This window comes from Misgurnus anguillicaudatus, chromosome 7, assembly GCF_027580225.2.
Source record: "Misgurnus anguillicaudatus chromosome 7, ASM2758022v2, whole genome shotgun sequence".
Taxonomy (NCBI): Eukaryota; Metazoa; Chordata; class Actinopteri; order Cypriniformes; family Cobitidae; genus Misgurnus; species Misgurnus anguillicaudatus.
The window spans coordinates 1,805,932-1,832,779 of NC_073343.2; the positions used below are offsets into that span (position 1 = coordinate 1,805,932).

General features: G+C 36.5%; 1 protein-coding gene across 1 annotated transcript; it reads right to left on the minus strand.

Moving 5' to 3' along the window:
* Positions 1–2,893: 2,893 nt before the first annotated feature.
* On the minus strand, positions 2,894–26,620 carry txndc16 (thioredoxin domain containing 16). Its single transcript, XM_073869225.1, has 19 exons — positions 26,221–26,620; positions 26,055–26,137; positions 23,815–23,888; positions 23,660–23,734; positions 23,457–23,578; positions 23,282–23,372; positions 22,898–23,054; positions 22,629–22,799; positions 22,478–22,534; positions 21,143–21,266; positions 20,718–20,864; positions 20,566–20,625; positions 19,841–20,009; positions 17,281–17,417; positions 13,925–14,009; positions 13,625–13,763; positions 10,143–10,312; positions 9,763–9,953; positions 2,894–3,477 (listed from the first exon to the last, which is right to left on the minus strand). Exons 1-19 carry the CDS (start codon positions 26,372–26,374, stop codon positions 3,257–3,259), a joined length of 2,427 nt encoding a protein of 808 aa, XP_073725326.1. The 5' UTR covers positions 26,375–26,620; the 3' UTR covers positions 2,894–3,256.
* Between the last annotated feature and the right edge of the window lie 228 nt (positions 26,621–26,848).

The following is a 26,848-nucleotide window of genomic DNA, read 5'->3' on the forward strand; positions in this document are numbered from 1 at the left end:
ATTACTGCAAAAAGGTTTTGAAATATGAAAACTACATTCTTAGAGCTTTCCAACAATATATAGTTTGTCAACATTTTTGAAGATTTATAATATGATATAGTTTTATGAATATATAATAATTAATATGCATTCCTATGGGGGGCGACATGTAATAAAAAAACTGTCACTACATTATTTCTATCAACGATGACCTTGAAATATGAAAACTACATTCTGAGAGCTGTCCAGTGATATATAGTTTGTCATGATTTTTTAGGTTTAGAGGGTTGTATATTATAAATATATAAAAACAAAATAGGCCTACCTGTGGCCCCTTGACATTTTAGAAACTGACTCTCACTACATCATAATTCTCCCAAAATGGCAATGAAATATAAAAACTACACACTTAGAGCTTTCCAACAATATATAGTTTGTCAAGATTGTTTAGGTTTAGAACAGGGTATTAGTGCTATACATTTGTAAAAACAAATTGAGTCCATCTGTGGCAGTGTGACATTTTAAAAACTGACTCTCACTACATCATAATTTTCCCAAAATATGATGAAATATGAAAACTACACTCTTAGAGCTTTGCAGTGATATATAGTTTGTCATGATTGTTTAGGTGTGGAACAGGGTATGTGTGTTACAAATAAATAACAACAACGTGGGCCCACCTGTATACCCGTGGCATTTTAGAAAATGGCTCTCACCATGTCATTCCTTTACCAAAATGGTGATAATAAATGAGATCTACACTCTGAGCGCTTTCAAATGATATATAGTTTGTCATGATTGGATAAGAATTCACATGCAAAACACTGAAGTAAATGTAGGCGTCCCGCCAGCGGGACAGTGACATTTCGCAGGATATAAATGTTTTGAGGCGCAATCTCTTTAAAATTGAATCAATTACTCTCTGTACATAATTTATTTTATAAAACACTGTTTATATATGTATTCTAGAGGCTTAGACCTTTCCAACAATATATAGTTTGTTGTGATATACATAAAATGTATATGGAAAATATTGAAGTAAACTTAGGTGTCCCACTCACGGGACAGCGCCACTTAACGGGTTTTAACCGGCGTCGGTTGGTTTTTGTGATTTGTTAGGTTTGTCCCGCCTTTCCTCCACTGTGATTGGACGGCCGAGTAAGTGACATTAGCTTCTTTCACACAGTAGTTCTGGTAAATTACCATAAATTTACCAGAATGAATTTACCAGTAAATTCAAAAATGTGCTGTTCAGTCTTTTTACCAGTAAGACATCATTCACGCATCAGTATCAAAATACCGGTAAATTCGTTGAGAAAGCGGAAGTACCTGTGGCGTAAGGCGAGCTGTTGTATTTGTAAACAATCCACGTCGTTCATATCCACGGTCCGTATTTTGTTGTTTTCACGTCTGTGGTAAACAGTCGCGAAGTTGCTCATGATGACCAAACAACATTGCATGAGGCGACGTCAAACCGAAAATGCGTTTTAAACAACAGTACTGTTTGCACTTTAGGCTTCACAGAGGGCATACTACGTCGGCAATTCGGCAAGTAGTGGTAAGCTGTTTTAAACAACTTTGGTGAAGAAATGTGGACGTAAACTTCAGGTGTGCTCGACTTTCAAGCAGCATGTGTGTGGAAACGTCCATAAACAGTGCAGGGGTAAGCGCATCATCTGTATTAAAACATTATGATTGGTCTGAAGCTGTCAGCGCGGTCTGACGTCGTCCGTTCTAAATGCCGGTAATCCTATATTTTTCGTTCACACATAGCGTTTACCGGTAAATTACTGGTAATCTTACAGCCTGTCTTACTGGTAAATTGGGAGCACTGATTTACCGGAAAGGTTCTGTTCACACATGATCTGTTAACTGCAATTTACCAGTAAATTACCAGTAAAGACTGTATGTGTGAAAGGGACTATTGACGAGCGGCGCTTTTCAACCAAAATTTAATATTTTTCGGCGGGAAAAACCCACCAGCTACCTTAAATATCACTTTATATTACGTGTGTTCAACTTCATGCGGTGGATGACGTCAAGATACCGCGAGAGTGATTCGAGAACTCATAAGAGAAGTCTATTTTCAAATCGCTCTCGCGATCGTTTGATGTCAACCGCCTGTCAGTGCAGCATGCATTTTGAAAAAGTTGCGACTGATCTTAGAACAGGGATCTGATTTTGTCGCTTTTTCGGGGCAAACGTCTATGCGTTAATACTAGCAGTGACACAAGATTTCAATGTTCAGCAAACTAAATAGTTCTGTTCCAAAACATCATTCAACTTTACACTTTTTTTCTAACAGCATCCTTTATGGAAACCAGACATGGTCAAATAGAAATTTAACTAAATCCTTATGGTATTCACTGGATCAGGCCCGGATAATGATGTGAACGACTCGCATGCAAGTGCATGTGCAACAGAGCCACACACGGTGATCAACTTCCCAAAAATGTGGGATTTAAAATGTTCCCAAACACATCTGCATGAGGGTTTACATACCGGATTCAGATCCAAGCGTCACGCAGCAGATTGGACTCGTTTGAAACTTCTGTTTGAGTTAGAGTCTAGTTTCGTACTGTTACGCTAATTTGTCTTAACAATGCAATCGAGAGATTCAGCATCTTGCTGTCTGACGTCAGTCTTTCCATTTTAAACGCAGCATGATATATATGTCCCATTTCATGTCTTCCGTGACTAAAACAACACGCCCATGAATGGATCCAATTTTGTGTGTAGTTCTGTATTTGTACATAAACATAATCCATGATTATTTTGTTTTTTTAATGAAAGTATACAATGGAAAATTTATTAAAAACATAAGAACATTTGGCTTCATTCATACATAAAACGTTTTGTAGAGTTTACATCCAGCTTTGAAGAAATAAAGTCATCTGGGATAGAGATGGGTGAGTAAATTATAAGAGAATGTTTATTATTGGGTGTACTACTCCTTAAATTTGTACAAAGTCCATGTCAATTTCCATCAAACGTTTGTGTATACAAAGAACATTTTGAATTTAATAATAAAAAATACAGAAAACTGGACTAATAATAATAATACTAATAATAAAAAGATGATATGGATTGGAAAATGAAAACAACAAACCATCGGCATTCAAATACACACACACGTGTCCACATTTCGGAAAACGTCATTAGAAACATGGGCAGCACCTAAGACACAGATGTCAGATATCAAACAGTCAGTCTGAATGTGAAATGCTTACACATCACTTCAATATGAGTCAAGTTCTCGACAGAGTCTGCTTTGACTCTACAGTTCTGAGTGTTTGTGAGGTTTATGGGGGCTTGATGACGAATGTGTTGTTTGTCTTTGATTTGAACTCTTGTCCTTCTGCTCTCTGTGGCTTTCTTTGGACCCAGTCTTCATTTTAGGACCCCTCTGAGATGCATAACCCGGTGCTTCTTGGTCCATTATTGCCAAAAAGTCATAAAATGGAACTGAAGGCCCCCATTCTTTGTCAGGTATCACACCTATACAGTAAAAGCAGAGTTGTTACGCTACTGAAAGTTTAAGACGTCAATAACAACTCCAATGAAATCACTATTCTTAAAGATAACAGAAACAAATTTCTAAGTCACTTCAAACAAAGTAAACATCAAGTTCTCAATTGTGAGTAACAATAAAAATACAGGTTATATCAGGTTAATATTTAAAAAATAATAAATTAAACACGTATAGGGTTAATTCTTTATACTTTACCCTACCTTACAGAACACAGTGTCAAGTCAGTGATGTATAAACACTCATGAAACATCACAACATCATCTAGCGGAACTTCGAAGTAAACAACAACCAGATTGTATAAACACAATTTATAACATGAGACCTGAATTACTGATGCTTAAATACCTGGAAATCTAAAGTGGGGTCTGCTAATGAAAAGTGTCAACTGCTTCCAGATGTCAAAATGTGTCAACAATATGAGCGTAAACTGATCTACCACAGGAACAACAAGTGCTTACAAACAGCATGCTATGAAACAATCACAAAATAAAAGAAAATGTTCAAACTTTGATGATAGATCATTTTCAAATGTGTCACACCTAATCAAACTTAAAGGGACACTCCACCTTTCCCGAAAACATGCTAACCCTATAGCTCCCCCAGAGTTAAAGACCCGACCTCTACAGTTTCGGAATCCATTCAGCCGATCTCCGGGCCCGGCGGTACCACTTTTAGCATAGCTTAGCATAATCCATTGAATCCGATTAGACCATTAGCATCATGCTAAAAAAATAAGGAAAGAGTTTCGATATTTTTCCTATTTAAAACTTGACTCTTCTGTAGTTACATCATGTACTAAGACCGACGGATAATTAAAAGTTGCGATTTTCTAGACTGATATGGCTATGAACTATACTCTTATTCTGGCGTAATAATCAAGGACTTTGCTGCTGTAACATGGCTGCAACATGCGTAGTGATATTACGCAGTGCTAAAAAATAGTCCCCTTGGTTACGTTCAATAGCAGGGGACTATTTTCAGGCACTGCGTAATATCATTGCGCCTGCTGCAGCCATGTTAAGGCAGCAAAGTCTGAAGTTATTACGCCAGAATGAGAGTATAGTTCATAACCATATCGGTCTAAAAAAAAATCGCAACTTTTAATTTTCCGTCAGTCTTAGTACACAATGTAACTACAGAAGAGTCAAGTTTTTAATAGAAAAAATATCAAAACTCTTTCCTTATTTTTAGCATGATGCTAATGGTCTAATCAGATTCAATGAGCTATGCTAAAAATGGTAACGCCAGACCCGGAGACCAGCTAAATGGACCCCAAAAAGGCAAAAATCAAATGTTTAACTCCAGGGGAGCCGGAAAATGAGCACACCTTCAAAAAAAAAGTGGAGCGTCCCTCTAAGTTGTTACAAACGTGTATACATTTCTTTGTTCTGGTGAACACAAAGTTATTTGTAATCAAGAAGAATAAGGAGCACGATTGGCTTCCATAAAAAAAATGTTAGTCAATGGTGCTTAAAAATGGTTTGGTTAAAACATCTTCCTTTGTGTTCAGCAGAACAAAGAAATTGATTTGTATAAATTTGTAGATTGAGTAAATAATTTTAATTTTCTTAACATCATTGTCCGAAATAATAGCAAATAATAACGTATTTCATCTCAAATCGGCTCTACGTCATGATTATAGTCACTACTTCACAATAATGACCTTCAGAAACTTTAACATGCATGTCAAAGATTTTAACAGACACCCAACACTGACACCCCAACGTTTTCCTCTTAAATCAGCGATGCGTGATGTTTAATGATGTTATATCCTGGTAACACTGATGAGTGTTGTGTAATGGAGTTTCAGTCCACTGTAATGGTTCAGCACACTGACGAAATCCATAGTAACGGTCCGAACAATATTGTTATTGCGCAACTTACAGAAAAAACATTTGGATTCAGACATCTGGATAATTTTCAAAATGGAAGTCGTTAATCTTAAAAATATTTTTGGTTGTGCTCTCGCTAAAGAAAACATGACTGTCACGTTTCTTTTAAACATTCTTGGTGTGTAACTTGCCCAACCTTGGTAGTGCTACAGACATGAATGATGACTAAATTGGGTGTTCATATAGCTCAACTGATTACGCATTGTGTTAGCAACGCATAGTAATGGGTTCGATCCTCAGTGAAAATCCATACTGATAAGATGTATAGATTGAATGCACTGTAACCCTGCTAAAATATAAATGTGACAGAGGCCTTGACATTCTACTTAGCATCATAGTAACCAATTCTTTTTTTTATCAAAAGATAAAGAACAAAGAAGATAGGAGTTGAAATGGGGTAAGAAAATAATGACAAAGTTTTAATTTTTGGCTGCACTACTCTTTAAAAAACAACTCTTTGATAAACGCCCAAACACACCATTTCAATTACATGAAATTTAAATGATGCGTTGTATTTCTTCTTCATCTAAATGATATGTTATGTAACCTTCCTAAGAATAAAATGCTTCATTCTTCCTTATAAATCACACTTTTTGCCGACAGACGGATAAAATTTTCCCAAAAGCACAGTAAGCTGGTTTGACAAGTTTCAAAACAAGCTGCAGCCCCAGAGTCCAGCAGAAGGTTTTGGGAAATAACTTATAACAATCAGAAACAATTAAAGGATACAGTTTCCTCACAGCTTCATAGGAAGCAGATGGGACATGCTGAGAAGTGACTATGAAGCCAGCCTAGTGCCCACAAAGGTTAAAGCCGCTCAGACACTATCAGTGCAATGGACCGGAGCGTCTTTAGGGAGATCTTTGTGAAAGCACCATTTGGAAACGGTCTGAACAGAGTTGAGTGCTGGATTTAAGGGATTTGGGGTTTGTTTGGATTACAAGTAACAATGGTGATTTGTATTACGATCAAAAGCGTCGAAGAGGTTCTGAATTGACGGGGTGTGATCTCATGAGCATGACTATTTGGTGCCAGCTTTTCCACATCCACGTGATGATTGAGTCTAAGGCCCTGTTTACATTAGAGCATTTGCGTTTTAAAACGGCATTTTAAAATGAAAACGATTCTTGTTTATACTGGCATTTTAAAAAGAATCTTCATCCACACTAGACACGACCATAAACGCATGAACCGTGACCAATCACGTAACTGGGCATGCGCATAAAAGTGTAAAATAACTTTTTACTCTAATAATAGCTTACCTTTGTGCATTTATGCAGCCTAGGGGTGTGCGATATTGACAAAAATTCATACCTGGATCCTATGTCGGCAACTACAACAGACACTATTTTTGAACCTATAAAAATGTGTTTGGGAAAGTCTTATATTGTTCTAGCTCCACCCACAACATATTAATATGATTAAATGTTTTAAACCTAACAGAAAGGTATTTATGATTTAAAAAGGAAGCATTCATGTGAACAGTACTAAACAGTAGCGAACTTGAAGCTAAAATAAATTTCAGCAAATGCTTATTGCTTTACGGTAGGGAGTTCCTCTTCGGCCATTTCACGCTGTTTTATTTATAATAGCCTAGTTCATTGTTCGCAGTTCATTTTTATGATCTTATAGTCAATTAGAAAATTTTCGTATGAACTGACTGTATTCTTCCCTTACCTGTCGCTGTTCAGTGTGCGATCAATTAATAAAAAAAAAGTATTTTAAAAAAGTGTGTCTATTTTTAAAAGTGTGCAAGGTCCGTGCACGTCCTCCGCTAGCAACACAGAAATAGCAAAAAGCACAATCGGCTAAATGAGCATTAAATATTAACATGACGTTGATTGTATTGCTTTATTAATTTATATTCACAAAACATCGATTAAAATTAAGAGACAAATTATATGAAACGAAATTAATTTTACAAAAACTTAAATTAAATTAAACTCGAAAATAATGTCTGACCCATTGCAATTCTCCCTTCATATTGGCCTTTACAACGCCCTATATGGCATTTAAAATTACAGTCTATCTTTCGTAATAATCTAACTAAATTTAAACAAAACATAAACAACATTACAACAATATTCAAACCCAACAATACTCAAACATAAATATAAAACAGACATTATCTAAAAGGACACATGTTAAAACAATTTGATATAGCGTTTATAGCTGGTTGGTAGATGTTTACTATTTTTGGCAAAACCTCCGTTGCAAACCTCCATTTACCTGAATAAAATAATTTTTACTTTGAAAATGATGCGCTGTCACGTTAACATCAGAAGTCAGTTTACATAAAACTCCGTCTACGTTCATTTACACTGCAGGGCAACGTCTGAGTTCTCAAACTAAAAAAGGGTCTGCAGCATTTGCGAATGAATCCGTTTATTAGGGTCGAAAACGGTGGCGTAGTGTAAATGAAAGGCGTAAACGTAGCAAAAGTAATGCGTTTTAGAGGATAAACGCATTCATGTAAACATAACCAAATTTTCAACTAATAATGGAAAACGTATTTATTTTTGCCGTGTTTACACATCCATGGCATTTTGAAAATCACAAACTTTTGAAAACGGGTTTTAAAGTGCAAGTTTTTGAAAACGATACTGATATCATCTGTGTGAAACTGTGATGTCATGCGCATACATGTTACCAGGTGTAAACAGGGATCATGTGACACCACCAACTCCTGGTGTGTGCTTTAGTCGCAAAAAAACACATTTTCAGTACATTATTTTGTAAACATAACCCAAGAGAGACATTATACAGCAGACATTCCCAAACAGTAAATGGTCATATTTTCAGTAAATGGTCATATTCTCAGTAAATGGAAGCAATTCCCTACTGAAAAATCAGCTGGTTTTAACTGGTCTCCCGCTTGGTTGTAGCTGTTTTTGCTGGTGTAGCAAGCTGGTCTAACTGTGTTTTGGTCACTTTTTAAGCTGGCCTAGCTGGACTTGGCTGGAAGACCAGCTGACCCACCAGCTTTGCCAGGCTGGGAGGACCAGGCAGCTACTGGCACCTTATAAACCAGCCACCAGCTTATGCTGGTTTTAGCTGGAATTTTCAGTAGGGATCCCATTTACAAACAATTATAGAAAATTTTTTAATAAAAACACGAAAAAATTGTCGTTAAAATGTTAACCGCTCGTTTCTCTGTAAAATGAGCACAGTGTCAGACGAATTTCGATATTGATTTCAAATGATGAGCTTCAGAAAGTACAAAAAGATATTACTGACATCAATCCTGCACCATAATTTGAAGCATTAATCATGCCTTCAGCACACATTACACTTTAACAAACACCATAATAATGTTTATTAAACTTTCATCTAGTTATGAAAACATGGAAGATTAAGTGAAGAACAAGGAAGAGATTTAATTTTTTTCTTTCGCGTTTAAACACCCTGTCAGCTTCTATGGCTATATTCACGGCAGGAATTAAATTTTGTCCGGTCCAAATATTCGCAGTTTCATTCACATTCTGGGGGAACCAGAAAACTCAAAGGAAACCAAAAAGTCCTCCTGGCCCAGGAAGAGATGATGGGCCCGTCCCATTTCTACCCCCTTAAAACTTTCACTTGGTTGGACAGTAAAGTCCCCTCAACGAGGGAAGTGGGGGTCAAAATATTTCCCTATGAAATGGGACACCACTATATGGAAAGTAGCGTAGCGAACGTGCTCACCTACGTCTACCGGTCTCGCAAGGTATACTGGGTAATTTCACCTCCCACTTCGTTTTAAGCCTACATTGGTCCTGACTACATTTTGAGGGTTGATTCTAATGCTACGTACACACCAAACGTGGGGCATCACGTTACTCGCTCTAGATTACTCGCCGGATTTAACTTCGTGTCATGCGAATTTTTCGCTCGAGTTGAATATTTTCAACTTGGGCGAAGACGCATTTGAGGTGAATAGCGCGTGTTTTCGCGCCAAACGCGCCACACATTATCGCGTCATTCGCATTGCCCCGCGCAAGGACGTTGCATGTAATCTACTCGCGCAAATCATTAAAACTCGCATCTGGTGTGAACCCACAGTAAGGGGGAAAAGTAATGGGACGCCCTACCGCTACACGTGCAAAAACGAGGGTTAGGGTAAAAATGTAGGGGAAGGGGAGGTATTGGGACGGGCTCTAAATATATATATGAATATATATATATATATATATATATATGAATATATATATATATATGAATATATATATATATATATATATATATGAATATATATATATATATATATATATATATATATATATATATATATATATATATATATATATATATATATATATATATATATATATATATATATATATATATATATATATATATATATAAATAAACGAAACTTACCTGCTGGGTGTTCATCTCTCTTCTCCACAGCGCGCAGCCACTGCAGAATGTTTTCAGCCTTTAGGGGGCGCCCTGTAGGAAACAGAAACACCTCTCCGCCAGCCCCTAACTGTGATATCACCAAAGCTGGAAGTGGAGGTACAAACCCAAAAAACTTTTCCAAGACCGACCTCCCAATGGGTGTCCGACTTCTGCAACAACAAAATTGCAATGGTTTTTATATAGATGGGTGTTACTATAGCTTAATTGGAAGAGCATTGCGTTAGTTGTTCAATTCCCAGAGATACATCTTATGCCTTGAATGCGCTTCGAATAAAGCCAAACACATAAATGTAATGTTGGTAATATACTTGTGTATTTGCAGGATGAGATGCACTTACAGATGAATCCAGCAGGGTAGGAAGGAATGCAGCTGTCCTGAGCTTAGCAGATGTTTCATCTCTGCTAAAGATGTTGTACTCTCTGTGTTGCGGTACTTTCCAACGAACAGCAATAACAAGGGTTTTCCAAGCTGCAAATGCCAGGGCAGATTCTCCACTGTCAGTTCAGGCTGGGCAAAAAGACAGACCAGTGCAGAGTGAAATCATAGGCATGCATTTAAGGGCTTAGATGCTAAACATTTGGTTACAAATATTATCTTATTTTTGACAGAGGTAACGTTTAGCGGCTTTGGCATCTGAACTCTTCATATGAAAATACCACATTTTGGAATGCTCCATTTCTTCATTGGGTTTTCCCAGATGCTACTATATTGCTCAACTTTGGTTGTAAAAATCCTGGTTAGTTTAAAATCCCAAAGAAATGGCAATACCTTTCATAGATGAGAATGTGCTGGTTTGTGTTTTCATACGCATTTACTTAACATTACTGTTTTTAACTCTTTCCCTGCGTAAAATAACGTGTTCCTGATGAGGTTTTATGTTAATCTGTAATACCACTAGATGGCGCACTTACCCAATTTATAAAAAACTGAAGCAAAAAAGTTATTTACAAATTTTAAACTCTGTGTATGTTTTGATAATTGTTTTGAATCTGATCTCTAACAAAATTTCGTTACAAAAATGCAATTATTTCCGCAAATATTTAAATATATTTTTGAAGAAAATACCCATTAAGAGTTTATAAGCAGAGAAAATATATAGATGAGATGAACCTTTTTCTGCCCCGTTTTGTCTGTTTGTTTATTGTTTGTTTGAAAGCAGAGGGTCTGTTCTTTCATTTTATATATTTGTATGTTTATATATTTTTTGAAAAAAAATATATAATTATACATATTATATGAAAAAAATCCTGGGTTTTCCCAGTAAAAACATTACTGGTTTTAACTTTTTCCCCGCAATTGACGAGTTATCTCATCAATTAAGAGAAAACATTTGCATAAAAAACTTGTTCCTGATGAGATTTTGTGTTAATCTGTAATACCACCATTCAGGGCCGGCGTCAAGGGGGGGCATTCGCGGGCAGTGCAACCCCGAACAGGTTGTTGTGCCCCCCCACAACGGTTTTTATTACTTTAATATATATCAAGAATAATTAAAATAAATTAAACATTGAATGTTTCATGACTTGTTATGTAATCAAATGAGGAAAATATAGTTGATATATGTTTTCTTTAATTAAAATAGACCAGTTTCTCTGATTGGATATATTGCCGCGTCTCACCCGTCTTACGTCTTTAGCATATTTGTGACTTGAAACTAGCAACGTGTTTATTCGCGGCATTTTACGGAGCGTGTAAAATATGGATATTTGAACACTTAGAACGAACCAGCACCGCCTGCTTCATCTTCATGCAAACACAGACTGGCTCAAACTCAGAGATTAGAGGTCGAGGTGGAATTTACAAATCTACAGGACACTGTTTTAAGGAAGTTTAATTTTCTTACACGCCGTCTTCAGCTATTTTAAAGGCAAGTTAGCGTTGTTTTAAATTGCGTAAGCTTAAATGTGAAGTGTGGCTATAGACCGTTAACAGCATTACGACGTGATTATGGTAAAGCGGCTTTTTTAAAGCTAGGACGCGGTGTGCGCTGCGCTATGAAATCCATTCATTTCAATGGCTTGCGCCGCGCGAGGGCGGTTTATTGTTGCGTCGAGCCAAGCGCGAGCGCAGCGGAGCTCAGCTTGCGCTCACGCCGCGGTCGAAGTTCAATAGTTTTGCGCATAGTTTGTGGTCTTTTGCACTTTATACGGGAAATGAGCTGACAGTCTGCACTAGTTGTATGAGTGTGTGCTTGCTGTATTTGTTGTTTTAATGTCTTGTTTTTGCAAGTTATTGTTGCTATTGCGTACCCCCCGTTGGAAGCCGAGTGCCCCCCTGTTAGTTATGGTCTGGCGCCGGCTCTGCCACCATTATATAAAATTCATAAAAAAAACTGAAGCAAAAAAATTATTTACTAATTTTTAACTCTGTGTATGTTTTGATAATCATTTGAATCTGATCTCTAACAAAATTCTTTTCACAAAAATGCAATTATTTAAGCTTTTTGCTAAAAAAATATTTTTGAAGAAAAAATACCTACATTTATACCGAGCCCCTAAGGTGACATTGAAGTAAAAAAATTCTAAAGTAAACTAAATGTGATAGTTTCACGTGTGCGCGCGAAACTAAACATAATAAAAAAAATTCTCCATGTCCCCTTAGGGGCTCCGTACATTTAAGAGTTTATAAGCAGAGAAAAAAAAAAATATATATATATATATATATATATTCAAAAATTGTTTGTTTATTGTTTTGTTTGAAAGCAGAGGGTCTGTTCTTTCATTTGATATATTTGTATGTTTATATATTTTTTGAAGAAAATTTTCCTGGAATTCATTTTGTGAAACTCACAAAAGATGCTAGCGGGCAACTTTTCAAAAAATGGCTAGCAGGGAATGAGTTAAATGATGGTCACCCTTTAATGTTGTGTTCGATAACACTCATTTTGTTGTGTTTGTTTATCAGATATAATGTTTTGGTTAACAAAACAGCACATAACATTTGATATCACAAGTGTGTAGAACTACAATACACAGTAAACTTTCTCTAAAATATTCACGGATTGGCTTGGATCGCTCCAATATGGCAAATGCCACCTCCCTCAAAAAATTTGATGATATCAACTGAATGCTCTCGTCATGTATTATATTTTCATTAAATACCTTTGCTTCATATCCGCTTAATCCCGGCCTCAGGCCATTCAGAAATACTGCTTTGTTGGCGCTAATTGCCACATCAATATTTTAACAAAGTCCTTAAAGTGCACGGAAGATAACTGCACGCCATGGATCACGTTCAAACTTGTGTCCCTTGTTTGTACTTGGACCTAAATACAACCCAACGTGGCAGTCACATGGATAACAGTGCCCACTAATGTGTGCTTCAGTTTCTTCATGTTTATATTCTGACTTTCATTATTTACAATGTGTCTAGTTGCGTATATAGTGATTTTGCAACAGTTTACTGTCTTGTCCAAAGAAATCGATTTTTTTATATATTGGACAGCTGTCTTTCTCACATATGTGGTGAAAAAGGCTAAATTTCCGCATTTAATGTGAAAGGGTCTTTAGGGATTGCCTGTAGGAGTGTCTCTGTGCGAAATTCACACTTTGTGTAAACAGACCCAGGAGGATTTGTGATGTCACTAATGGAGAATTTAAAAGCTGTCAAATGCATTCAGAAACATGAATCTTGTTTTAACAAGAGAGTGCCATCTAATTGCATAAATAACGAATATAGATTAACTAATGTTCCCCAGTTCCAGCAGAACGCATGCGATTGCAATCTAAAGTACCACGGAGTCTCCATGTAAAACACGGTGCGGCAGACTTGGATAAATTAGCTTTTACGGCCCTAAAACAGAAGTTTCAAATAACTTACAAAAGGATCCAAAACTGCTCTCTGGATAAACGAGACGAGGTCTTTTGCTGATGAAGATGGAAGATAATAAGCCTCACGAGAAACTTGAGGGCCACGGGACACCAGTAAAGCAGGCAGGTTCACCGACAGCCCCTCCACCCTAAACACACACAGCATTTCATCTTAAACAGTTTCCTTCATCCATGACCGAACAATCCAGACATGTATCTTCTTGTTAAGATGCGCTGTATCAGCAAGTCTTGCATGATGCATTACGTCATCACGATAGTTGCAGTAACATAAGAGACATCTGTCAGATACCATTTCTCTGCCTCTTTGTGTGCAAAAATGCCAATAATTGTCTCTCCCCTGAGGAGTTTTGCAGCTTCTTCAAATGCAGCAACACCTAAAACATAAAGAGCGTGTAATTACCTAGTTGTGTCAGATGTATCAAGTAGTATGTAATATGTGTGACCCTGCCAGCTAGTGTCATTTTTTGTGATTTACTGTTTTGCATGAAATCATATTGTAAAGAAACACTTGATATATTTAATATTAAATTAAATTAAATTAAATTAAACTTTGATGCTCTTAATCTCATTTTTAGTTTATGAGACTTTAAACTGGATTTTACAGACAAGATGACATGATTGGTCATTAAATAAAATGAAGAAAAGAACATACAAATGGTAATATAATTTTTGTCTATAATAAGTCATTTAGTCTTGTATTGCCATTTTCCATATTCTCTCTGACCATAAGAATGTAAATAGCCAATTAAAGGGATAGTTCACCTTAAAATATAAATTCTGTAAACATTTACTCATCCTCATGTTGTTCTAAACCTGTATGAATTTTTTTTCAGATGAACACAAAAGAAGATTTTGAGAAATGATGGTAAACACACAGCAGATAGTGACCATTGACTTCCATAGTAGGAATAAAATGTGGAAAATTTTGGAAGTATTGTGAAAATTTTGGAAGTATTGTGAAAAATGATAAAGAAAATATTTTGATAAATGATAGTAACACACAGATGACGGTACCCATTAAATTCCATCTTTTTTTAAATTCCTACTATGGAAGTGAATGGTCACTATCTGCTGTGTGTTTACCATCATTTCTCAAAATATCTTCTTTTGTGTTCATCAGAAAAATGAAATTCATACAGATTTAGAACAACACGAGGATGAGTAAATGATGACAGACTTTTAATTTTAAGGTGAACTAACCCTTTAAAACGTGAAGATACAGTATATTGCAATGACTTTTGTCATGACTCATTTTTCAATGAATTCATGCGAAACGTGTTCCTGTATCATTAGCTTAACAAATTGGGAAACACATTAAAGGGTAGACCAAAACTCTAGTATGACTAGAAAAAGGGCACAGACATAAGTCTCATGTCGCATGTGTATGTTTGTAGCAATAGCCACCAATACATTGTATAGGTCAAAATTATAGATTTTTTTATACCTCAAATCATTAGGACATTATGTAAGATCTTGTTCCATGACACATACATTTTCTACTTTTAATATATTAAAAAAGTATATTAGTAACATGTGTTGGTAAGGACATTTCGATTTTTCAGATTCCAGATGTTTAAACAGTTGTATCGCGACCAAATATTGTCCTATCCTAACAAACCATACATCAATAGAAAGCTTATTTTATATATACACATTTCAATTAAAAACATACAATACATTTGTTATTTTTGTGACCCAGGGGTGTATTACAGAAACTTTTATTTTAGGTCTTAGCTTATGATATGATATGTTAAATTAGGATTTTTTGCAAAATCACATAACAGAAGCAATCTTGTAAAGTTGATTTAGGATTCTCATCTTATCTCACGTCTAGTTAGGAAATTTTAAATCGCTTAATCATGTTCAGCTATCAACTCTTATTATGGTACATTCACAAGGGGGGAAAGTGTTAACCTTATTCAAATAACCTAGTGCGAGCCAGCCAATTACGTTTATGCAAGACCGAAGCATTTGTTGCAGCCACTGTGATTGGCTGTTGGCCACGATTCATACAAGCCTTAGCGCTTTCGCCCTGTGTGTATTTATCGTTTGGTCTTGTTACCAATCAACCAACAATGTGTGAGCTGCTGCTGTACAGTAAACAACATAAGGGGGCATGCACACTGAGGCGTTAACACCGGTAGCCGGCGCATGTTTTCAATTGTTTCCAATGGAAGCGCCACGCTTTTTAAAAACGGCAGCAAAGTTGAAAAATGTTTCGCACGGCTCGTCAATTACATTTCTCACTCAGCTGTCATATCACAGTGGAGGAGGGGGCGGGACAAATATCACAACAACCAACCGGCGCATTGTTCAACGACAATGCAAAAGTATTATAGCAAACAAAGCTCTCATCTGAAATAAAGCTGGCAAGTGCCTAAAGTCGGCATCCGCCAGGCATTTTCAGCCACGTTTAAACGCTTTGGTGTGCACGCCCCCTAATTGTCCTTTTTATTTCAATGGGGCAGAAAAATAAATTTAAATAAAAATTCATTGTAATCATGCTCTGTGTTTTTTATTATTGTTTAGCAAATTTAGAGTTAAATTTACCATTAAATTTAACTCCTTTCCCGCCATTGACGAGTTAACACATCAATTAAGAGAAAACGCTTCCGTACCAATGACTAGTATTTCTGGCTTTCCGCAATAGCGCTATTATCCACCAGGTGGCAGATTATCCACTCTTCCGCAACTTATAAAACCCGGAAGTATCGCCCTAGGGCAAACACATGTATGGCCGTGTATGTTTTGAGGATCGCTCAGAATCTGATCTCTATCAAAAGTCCTTCACAATAATGCAATTATCTCAGCTTTTTGCTCAAAATTTGGTGTTTTTGAAGAAACCTACCCATATTTGAGAGGTGATAGAAAGAGAACTGATAAAGGTATGATGAAAAGTTTTTTTTTGTTTGAAAACAGAGGATCTGTTCTTTCATTTCATATATTGTATGTTTATATATTTAAAGAACATTTTCTGGAAAATTTTTGAAAAAATCATGAAAAATGTTGGTGCTGGCTGGCAACTTTTTTAAAAAACGCTGGCGAGGAAAGAGTTAAAAATTTATCAAACATGACTTACAAAAATGAGAAAACTATTCTTCCTAAGGTGGCTATAAGTGCTAGGATACTACTGTACATACTGTACTGTACATTTCAACATTTAATCGAGACATGACAAGAAATGGATGCTGAGTCAGACACTGGAAGATCGTTACACAAGTAATAAACACCGAATGTAAATAATGGGAGTGATGTCGTGCCATTTGTGAAGATAAAAAAACTTTGCTGTTTCATCCTGCACATTGTTAAAAAATGTAATGTCATTCTCCCGCAGGTCTATCATAATGTGATCGATACAGCTGGCTTTAATTTCAGTTTTCAGTTAGGACACCTGTGAGGTTACCGTAAAGTTAAGACCATTTTTAGTATGTTTTGTCAAGTTAGGTTGCTTCTGAAAACCCCTTTGCTATCTGCAAATAAGATAATGCACTTAGGAAACGTTGTTATTATGTTTATTATATACTAACATTATTATGGTTACCAAACGGAAAAGATCTTAATGATACAATCTTTCTGTAATACGCCTCTGTAATGTCACATATCTGTCTGTAGAAAAAGTGTTTCTTATCAAACATAGGTTTTTACCGGCATCTTGTACAGAAGTAAACAAGCCCAGCACTCTGATCGAAGACAAATCTGCATGTTTTCTATATAAATCTCCCTCGAAAAAGGACAACACCTCAGCCGAGGAGGAGAGAGAGACAGGACCTGAGATTAGACTCCTGTAAATAAAAGAGAAAGAGAATGAGATACCCAGGCAAGCCTGACAGAAGGACGCATGAGCATTAAGCAACTCGGTTATATGCATAATAGCCCTTAGAGATTACGGAAAATGCACCCAGGATTTTTCCGGGATCGTTAGATTTTTGGTTGATTCACACTGCCAATGATTTTCCGGAATCTGTGCGTGCGCAGATTACACACATACCATAAAGATCCCGTAAAGACACGTGACATATTTTTTCCAGAGCGTCTGAAGTTTGCTTATTATCCATGATTTCTCTCTTGAGAAACCACATTTGTGCATTATAGATCATAATGAGTGTGTGATGCGCTGTTCTGTCATGCTGGTGAATGATTTCAGCTTCAGCGCGGATAGTGACGAACTCCCTGATCTCTGCTTCAGTCCAGTTTTCCGACTCTGATTCTCAGCGTGAATGTTTATCTGCATTTAAATCCCTGTGTCAAAGAGCTGAACCATAACTTCTTGTTGAGATGACACGCGTGTCCTCACTACGGCACGCCCCTTACGGCATCATTTCTGTCTCTTCTTCACAGCCACATGTGACATATGAAATAATTTTACAAAGTATTTCCCTATGGCAAGCGGCTGCATGTCCGTGTCTGTTTTAAAGATCGCTCTGAATGAAAAGTTTGGTGTTTTTGCAGAAACCTACCCATATTCAAAAGCTGATTACAAAAGAGCTACTGAAGGTAGGATAAAAGTTTTTTTTTTGAAAGCAGATGGTTGGTTCTTTCCTTTGGTATATTGTATGTGTATATATTTAAAGAAGAAAATTTTCTGGAAGGCATTAAACTTTTGTGAAAATCATGTAAAACGCTGGCCCGGCTGGCAACTTTTTTAAAAAACGTTAATGGCCCATTGCAGTCTCGTTTAGGCAACCATAATAACTAGCAACCAAGCTGTCAAAATACAGTATTGGGTAAATTGGCAGTGGGCAGGATCACACAGACCAAAACAAAAACAGACATTTCAAGCAACCAGTAAGGCACATTGAAAAAAAATCTGACTACATCATTGTTTTTTAGAGAAACAGATATGTGAACTTAGCATGTTTCCAAAATATCTACAGATATATTATTGTATTTCTTATTTAGTAAAGTCAAAATCTTACATATATCTTTTTTAAGCTTATATTGCACTTAATAACCTTTTTTCTAAAGTCACGTGACTGCATTGACATGGCTGACGTGTTATCTGGTGCGCCCCAGCTGTTTTTTTGTGTGCCCGGGCTTTGTTTACAGTCTGAGGGAAACGCACGCTGTAAGTAAAAAAAAAATGACAACAGAGGCGAAAGAGAAGACAATATCTAAATAAAGTTGTAATTTTTGGACCAAAATGTATTTTCGATGCTTCGACACATTCTAACTGACCCACTAATGTCACATGGACTACTTTGATGATGTTTTTTATCACTTTCTGGACATGGACAGTAAACCGTACATAGATTTTCAATGAAGGGTCAACAAGCTCTCAGACTAAATATAAAACGTCTTAAACTGTGTTCCGAAGATGAACGGAGGTCTTACGAGTTTGGAACAACATAAGGTTGAGTCTTAAATGACATTATTTTCATTTTTGGGTGAACTCTTTCAAACTCTTTTTTAACTCTTTCCTTGCCATAAACAAGTTAACTCGTCAATTAAGAAAAAACGCTTCCCTGCCAATGATGACTTTTTCTGGCAATCCTTAATACCGCTATTATCCACAAGGTGGCGCTCAGCTTTTTGCTTAAAAAAATTGTTTTTAAAAAAAACACCCATATTTGAGAGGTGATAAAACGAGACAAAAGAAGATAGGACGAAACTTTTCTTTTGAAAGCAGATTATTCTTTTTAATTTGATATATTGTATGTTTATATATTTAAAGAAGAACAATTTCTGGAAGATATTAAACTTTTATACATGGCGCTGACTTACGGTGCGGTATTATTGTAATTAGACTTGCTACCTACGTCACAAAACACATGCTTGCAGAGAATGATTTACAAAAACAAAGTTGGGTTGATCTTTTTAACGTTGTCTAGGTTGATAGAAGCACTGGGGACCCAATTATAGCACTTAAACATGGAAAAATGACCCCTTTTAATTCTGGCTTTTAGGATGGGAATCTAGGTCGCGTGTTTACTGTCACCAAACAGTTCTCAGAAACATCTATTAATTGACTTTTAATGATGATCTATAGATAAGAACCCACAAAAACCTTTACCCCACTCAAGAATATATAGAAGCGGGTCAGAGTGAAGTCACATCCTGAAGAAGCACTTTGCTCTTGCTCACTTCAATCATCAAACCTTTAATTTAACCCAATGACAGGCCAGTTTCAGGTTAACACTGAGTGACAGCGGCTAAATAATACCCAAAGGATTTGACCTTGTATGCCTACAGGGTACTCGGTACTCACAGCAGTATAAACTTCTGTAGGCTGTTGGTTCCCAGCATGCCTCTGTATACCCGAGGGGCCTCTATGGGCCGGTAGATCATAATAATGGGGAAGGACGTGACATTCTGATCACCACAGACATCGGTCCATTCTCCACAATCTACTGCTGCTAACACCAACCCATTGACACCTGAGAGAGAGATAAAAAGAGACTTTGTGTTTAGTATTTGCTGATATAGACAACAGCATACAGCAGCCCTGAAAATGCATTTGCAAACACAGCACATTTTTTAAATGTCATGGTATTATTAACAAAATATCAAACCAAGTGAAATTTCCCTTATGTATAGCACAAACACATTTTATAAGCAGTTTTTCTTGTTAGAGATTGGTTTTAAATGGTAAAACTGTAAATATACATTTTAAAATAAAAGACAAAGGAATTAGCTTCTGGTTGTAAAATTTTAAAGTACTTTATGACCTTAACTAAACTAATAACTTGCATGAACTTAACTAATAAACTAGTATGATATAATAAACATGCAAGTTAAAAGTTCCAGCATAATTGGTATTGCTTTGATCATTTGTATTAAATCAAATGAAATGCATACATTTTAAGTATCAATATACTTTTCTGTTCCACTAAAGCCAAGATATAAATAATGGGGATCTTAGATTTCTCTGTAATATTGGTAATATATAATGCTAAAGTTTAAAAAATAATTCTGTAATGTTTGAGTAAATACCTTCAAGTGCATCAGCCACTTCAATGTATGTATGCATGAAAGCCATGCACACAGCATCCCCTAGTGGACAAAAGTGACCATTACAAGACTTGTAATTTTTAAATCCTCAATCCTGCAGCAAACAAAATAGTGTGTTAAAAAGTAAATCTCACATTTATAATAAAACAGCACCACCGTGATTTCATTTTGTGTGACCGCAGATTGAAATGAGTCTGATGTGAGCTCTGTAACAGACTCGAGATCCAACATAAGATCTCGGTCTCTGTACACAGACTCGGATACCTCATCATCAAGGATATCTAAAATTCAAGGAAAAACAAAATAAAGATATTTACACTAAATATGGCACACTGTATTATGTAAACACAAAACTAGTCAGGGTAACATCTAAAATTCACAGGCCTGAGGCAATATTTTAATTGGTGGGCTTCCTCTCCCATGAGTCCAATAAGAAGCCTGTACCATATGAAATAGACGTTCTTAACCTTGGCATGCAGAAGAGGTCATGGGAAATCTTAACAAATAGTAGTTAATGCCCCTAAAGTAGTTAGCAATGTTTGGTTAGGTGGCATCCTACCGAGGTCGGACCAATGTTCCTCATTTTCTTCTTCATCTTCTATCATCTTGTTTTCTTGTACCAGTTCTTCTTTAAAATGTTTCACAATCTCTTCGGCACTATTCACAGTAATGTATTTCACATCCTGTTGAGAAAAATTCTTTAAATTCTCAGATTTTTCTTGTTTTTTGATCATATTAAAGGGATAATTCACCAAAAAAATTTGAATTCTGTCATCATTTACTAATCCTCGAGTTTTTCCTGACTTATAAGGAAAAGTATACATTTCTCGAGTATAAATTTCTTTGTTCTGCTAAACACAAGTGAAGATATGTAAACAAACAGAGCTGGGGCACTATTGACTTTCATAGTACAATTTTTTCCTACAATGGAAGTCAATAATGCCTTTTCAAAAATGTATACAAGTCTGGAAAAACTTTCCCAGTTATCTCGTCAATTAAAGGTATTGCGGAGGATTTTCTTTTTCCGGGTGGATCATCAAGACTATTGGTCCTCCTAGTTGTCAATCAGGAGTGTTGCCCAATTGCATTATTTTAAAAAGTGGAGAAGGCGGTTCTTTTCTAAAATTCGAGAAAATCCTCCGCTACACCTTTAAGAGAAAATATTTGCATGTAAAAATCTATAATACCGCATGTTAATCTGTAATACCGCGATTATCCACTAGATGGCACACTTACCCAATTTATTAAAAAAACTGAAGCAAAAAAATTTAGTAACTAATTTTAAACTCAGTGTATGTTTTGATAACAATTCTGAATCGGATTTCTAACAAAATTCCTTCAAAAAAAATTTCAATTATTTCAGCTTTATGCTAAAAATTTTATTTTTTTAAGAAAAATACCCATATTTAAGCGTTTATAAGCAGATATAGATATAAATAAAGATAGGATGAAACATTTTTTTCCTGTTTTGTTTGTTTGTTTATTGTTTGTTTGAAAGCATAGGGTCTGTTCTTTCATTTGATATATTTGTATGTTTATATATTTTTAGAGGAAAATTTTCCTGTAAGGAATTTTGTGAAACTTTTTTGAAAAATCACAAAAAATGCTGGCGGGCTACTCTTCCAAAAATGGCTGGCGGGGAATGAATTAAAGGGATAGTACACCCAAAAATGAAAATAATGTCATTAATGACTCGTCCTCATGTCGTTCCAAACTCGTATGGAGATCAACGGGGCCTCTGATCGGTTTGGTTCCTCAAAATATCTTTCTTTATGTTAATCAGAACAAAGACATTTATGCAGGTTTTGTAACAACATAAAAATGAGTAAATGATGACAAAATTTTAATTTTTGGGTGAACTATCCCTTTAAAAATATTCTAAGATTGAACTGACCTCCTGTGGAAGCTGGTAGGCAGCATTGTATTGCAATGGAGTTTTAACATTAGCACTGTCCCTGAAAAACAAAAGAGAAAAATCATCTAATTTATTAGATACATACAAACTGTGTTTAAATGCACTTTCTATCATCATCACTAGCTCAGCAGTCCCGATGAACGAGCACAACGCCGACCTCTCCGCGAAGCTGCAGGGCCACAGTTTGAGCGGTGACCCTGTCCAGGTGCTTAGTTTGGGGCTGAGAGAACAAATAGAGCACGGGAACACTGAGATGGTTATGAATCACGTCTACCTCAGAAGGGTCAGCAGTTGTCTCTGTCTGTCATAAAAACAAGCTTTAAATTATCCTACATCACAAAACCGAGCGATATGTCTTTTAAAATGCCGATACGGATGATATTTGGGAAGCATTCTCACTATGAGTGGTGCCTCCATCAGCTGGAGGAATGTGTGTATGTTGATGGTGTCGAGTGGTTTCCTCATGGGAGTGCACGGGCACCGATCTATCTGGTTGGACACATCTTTACAGTGCAGAAACCAAAGACGTGTATGGGAAGAGGAGAGATCATCAACCCTGTAAATAGATAGAAACCCAAGATTAAGATGAAGAAGAACTTTAAGAATTCATTTTAGTTTATGTTAAGTATAAACTATGTTAAGCCCGTAATGGAATGCAGGTTGAATATCCAAACACAGCAATACCCTAAACACAGCGCAGCCTTATTTACAGCATTATGAGAGAGGCTTTGTTTAAAACACGCTTTGAAAATACATCCGCCGTCAACAAAATGTAAAATTCACCCCATGTGTTTCAAGATCGGAGCTCCAGTCGTCTGAACAAACTGATACTTGCTTCCATACACAAACGCTGCCTCCATTAAAGCCCGGTGCTCTATTTAAACAAAAGAAAGAGATGAATGCTCCTAACCAAAACTTTGAAACAGACTTTAATGAAAAAGGATCTGAAAAATCACACCTGGAAGCCCAAGTACTGGTATGTGACCAACCACAACATCTCTCATTTGTTTGGCTGTGTTCTCCACCACCAGAAGCTCAGATGGTGTGTGGACATACCGCACCTCATTGAACAGAACAGTGCTAAATGAAAAGCAGGTGAAAAGTCATAAAGGTCAAGATATTTAAGAAATACTTCAAGAAAATAATGTAGGTGGAACTCACAACAGAACGTGAGAAACGATTGCATTGACGTCAAACACCGTATCAATGTCAAAGCTCCTTAGAACCTCAGAACCTCTGGAGAAATAAGCCATATGGTCATGATGCTGCAAGAGGTGGAAGCGTAATACAGATATTTCCATAATGCAGACTTGTACCTGAATAAATATGCCTTTGTCATCAGCTTTTCACCTGTGCAGTAAGAGGCTATAGCTTCCTTTGAACAGTTCACCTGTAAAAGCAGTCAGCGGTTAAAAGGAACATATTACGCAAAATCCACTTTTGCAAGGTTTTTGGACATAAATATGTGTTGGCAGTGTGTGACCACAACAACCCTACAAAGAAAAAAAATCCTCCCACTTAATTCCCATAAAAAATTATCTTGTTAAAGTGATGCCCAGTGTTGGGGAAAGTTACTTTTAAAAGTAATGCATTACAATATTAAGCTATAGTAATGCTTACGTCACTTTTTAGTTACTTTTGCGTTACTTTTTTTGGCTGAGGCTTGATCCTTTTAGGCCTTGCCAGTGTTTTTATGACTGAAAAGTTCTGCATTCAGAAATTGCATATTTCATCACAAAAATGTCGAGCTCTATAGAGTGCATAATGTGACTACGTTTAGTTTAATTCAGTACATGTAACTTGTAACAAGTAACTTGCATTACTTTCTTGAAAAAGTAACTCAAATATTAATGTGTACATTTAAAAAGTAATGGGTTACTTTACTCGTTACTTCAGAAAAGTAATATTATTACGTAATGCACGTTACTTGTAATGCGTTACCCCCAACACTGGTGACGTCACACTGATAAAGCCCCGCCCACATTCACTAACTGACTGATTTTTTTTAGGGCTGGGACGATTAATCGTGCAATTGCCCATTTTCTCAATAAATAAATAAATAATAACAGATCTAGAAACGACACACAGCGACAAAGTTGCTTATAATGTGAATGTACCTTGAGTGCTCTTCCGCCATAGAACATACTTAGTACTCATTATTTATCCGCCACGTTTTGTTTTGTGCCACCATTACTCGTGTAATTACTCATGTAACAGTCTTTAAATAAGGAAAACATGGAAGTGTTTGGTGGCTCCTAAATTCATCCCTGTTTGGATCCTAAGAAATGAATGGGGCTATGCTAAATGCTAACACATTCATGACGCGCTGTGCAAAGATTAAAGGGATAGTTCGGCCAAAAATTATATTAAACCTATGATTTACTCACCCCCAAGCCATCCGAGACGCATATGTCCATCATTTTTCAGATGAACATATTTTCAGTTATTTTAGAAAATGTTTTAGATATTTCAGTTAATCAAAGGTTAAGTTACGGGGCCGGTGCACGTCCTTCAAGTCCAAAAAAAGAAATCCAAACGGCTCCAGGATGACAAACAAAGGCCTTCCGAGGGCAATCCGCGCAGTGTTGTTGTAGAAATATCCATATTCAAAACCTTACAAATGAAAACAACCAGCTTCCGATAACGGCGCCATCTTAGCCGCATCCGCATTCAAGATGAGAGCGTATGCAGTTTACGGAGGTTTCTCTGCTGCTGCTCTGTGCCCCCGCCCTTCGAATTTGTCATACGTCACTAAGAAAAATGCATACACTACGCTAAACTCTCTCCTGAATACAGAGGAGTCCTAGATGGCGGCATTATTGGAAGCTAGTTATTTTTGTTTATAAAGTTTTAAATGTAGATATTTCTACAACAACACCGCACGGATTACCTTCAGAAGACCTTTGTTTATCATCCTAGAGCCATTTGGATTTATTTGGGAAATGAAAAAAGCACATTTTTTGGACTTGAGGGACGTGGACCCCGTAACTTTACTGTTAACGACTGAAAGATCCAAGACATTTTCTAAAATAACTGAAAATGTGTATTCGTCTGGACATATGCATCTCGGACAGCTTGGGGGTGAGTAAATCATGGGTTTAATATCATTTTTGGCTGAACTATCCCTTTAAGTGCACGCACTGAAAAAAGATCGGTATGTATTAATGTGTCTACGTTGAGGTAAGAACATAGTAAAATATTGAAAAACAGTGGTGTTTTCCTTTTAAACAAAATCAATACCTGGATAAATTCCCATATTGAATACCATTATGAACCATCACCTGTTTATTATTTAAGCCATTACAAAAGTCCTTTATGTAGCTTTAAGGTTCTTTCCAGAACATTTTAGTAGGATTTAATGGTGTTACCAGTAGAGACCAACAAACTATTAAAGTTTCCATTATGTCCGATATAATTCCCATTATAACCAATTTCTGTGATGCTTTCTATTGTTTTTCAGCATGTTCTTGGATATCAATAAACTAAAGAAAGCTTATAAAAGTTGACAATTCTGTTTTCACAAATGCAGAATTTTTTCTGAAGCTTCATTACTTACCTTTGCAACAGATATCCCATAGTCCTCCAGGGCATCTGCAGACATCTCCAGCTGATCCAGGAACTGTTTGATGGTTGGATTGACTGCATGTATAAATGAATGACATTTGAGATTCAGTCTATCAGATTCATCGCAAGAAGATGTGCTCAACATTTCTCACACTCACCATCATTTCCAAAGTAAACGAAGGATGTTTTTCCCTTGTTCATCCTCTCCATGAAGCTCTGGCCGGAATCTTCTATCAGCTTGGAGGTGTTGGAGGAGGAACATTGTACGGCTGTTATGCAAAACAGAAATGCAACTAAACAGATGATGCACATTGTGCTTTGTTAAACACGTTGTATGACATCTATTTATATGACTGTTTTCAGTCATAAACGCTGTTAATATTCCAAGAAAAAAATTTATCAAAACCGCTCGCCTGGGCTGTGCTATTGATAACAAAGGCCATAGTTTAATATTAAATTGTGCACGAAAGTTTTATGCACTCTATAAAATAATAAATTACGATCTTTCAGCTAAGTAAGTCGGGTTAATTATTTCCCTTCAATCTACGCTATTTTCTTGCAAACACACACAAACACACATGCGCGTACAATGTCCAATCAAATTGCTGGAATTTCAAAGCGTGCGCTGAACACCAATCAGGTAGGCCAGAACGCAAAATCTTCACCAATGAGAGATGAAAAAACAAGAGGCGAGGCACGTTTAAAGACAAACGATTGGTTTATGAATAAAATGGGCGGGCGTATAGTGCGCATCGGCCAACGTCCTTGAAGAAACTGCCATTCCGG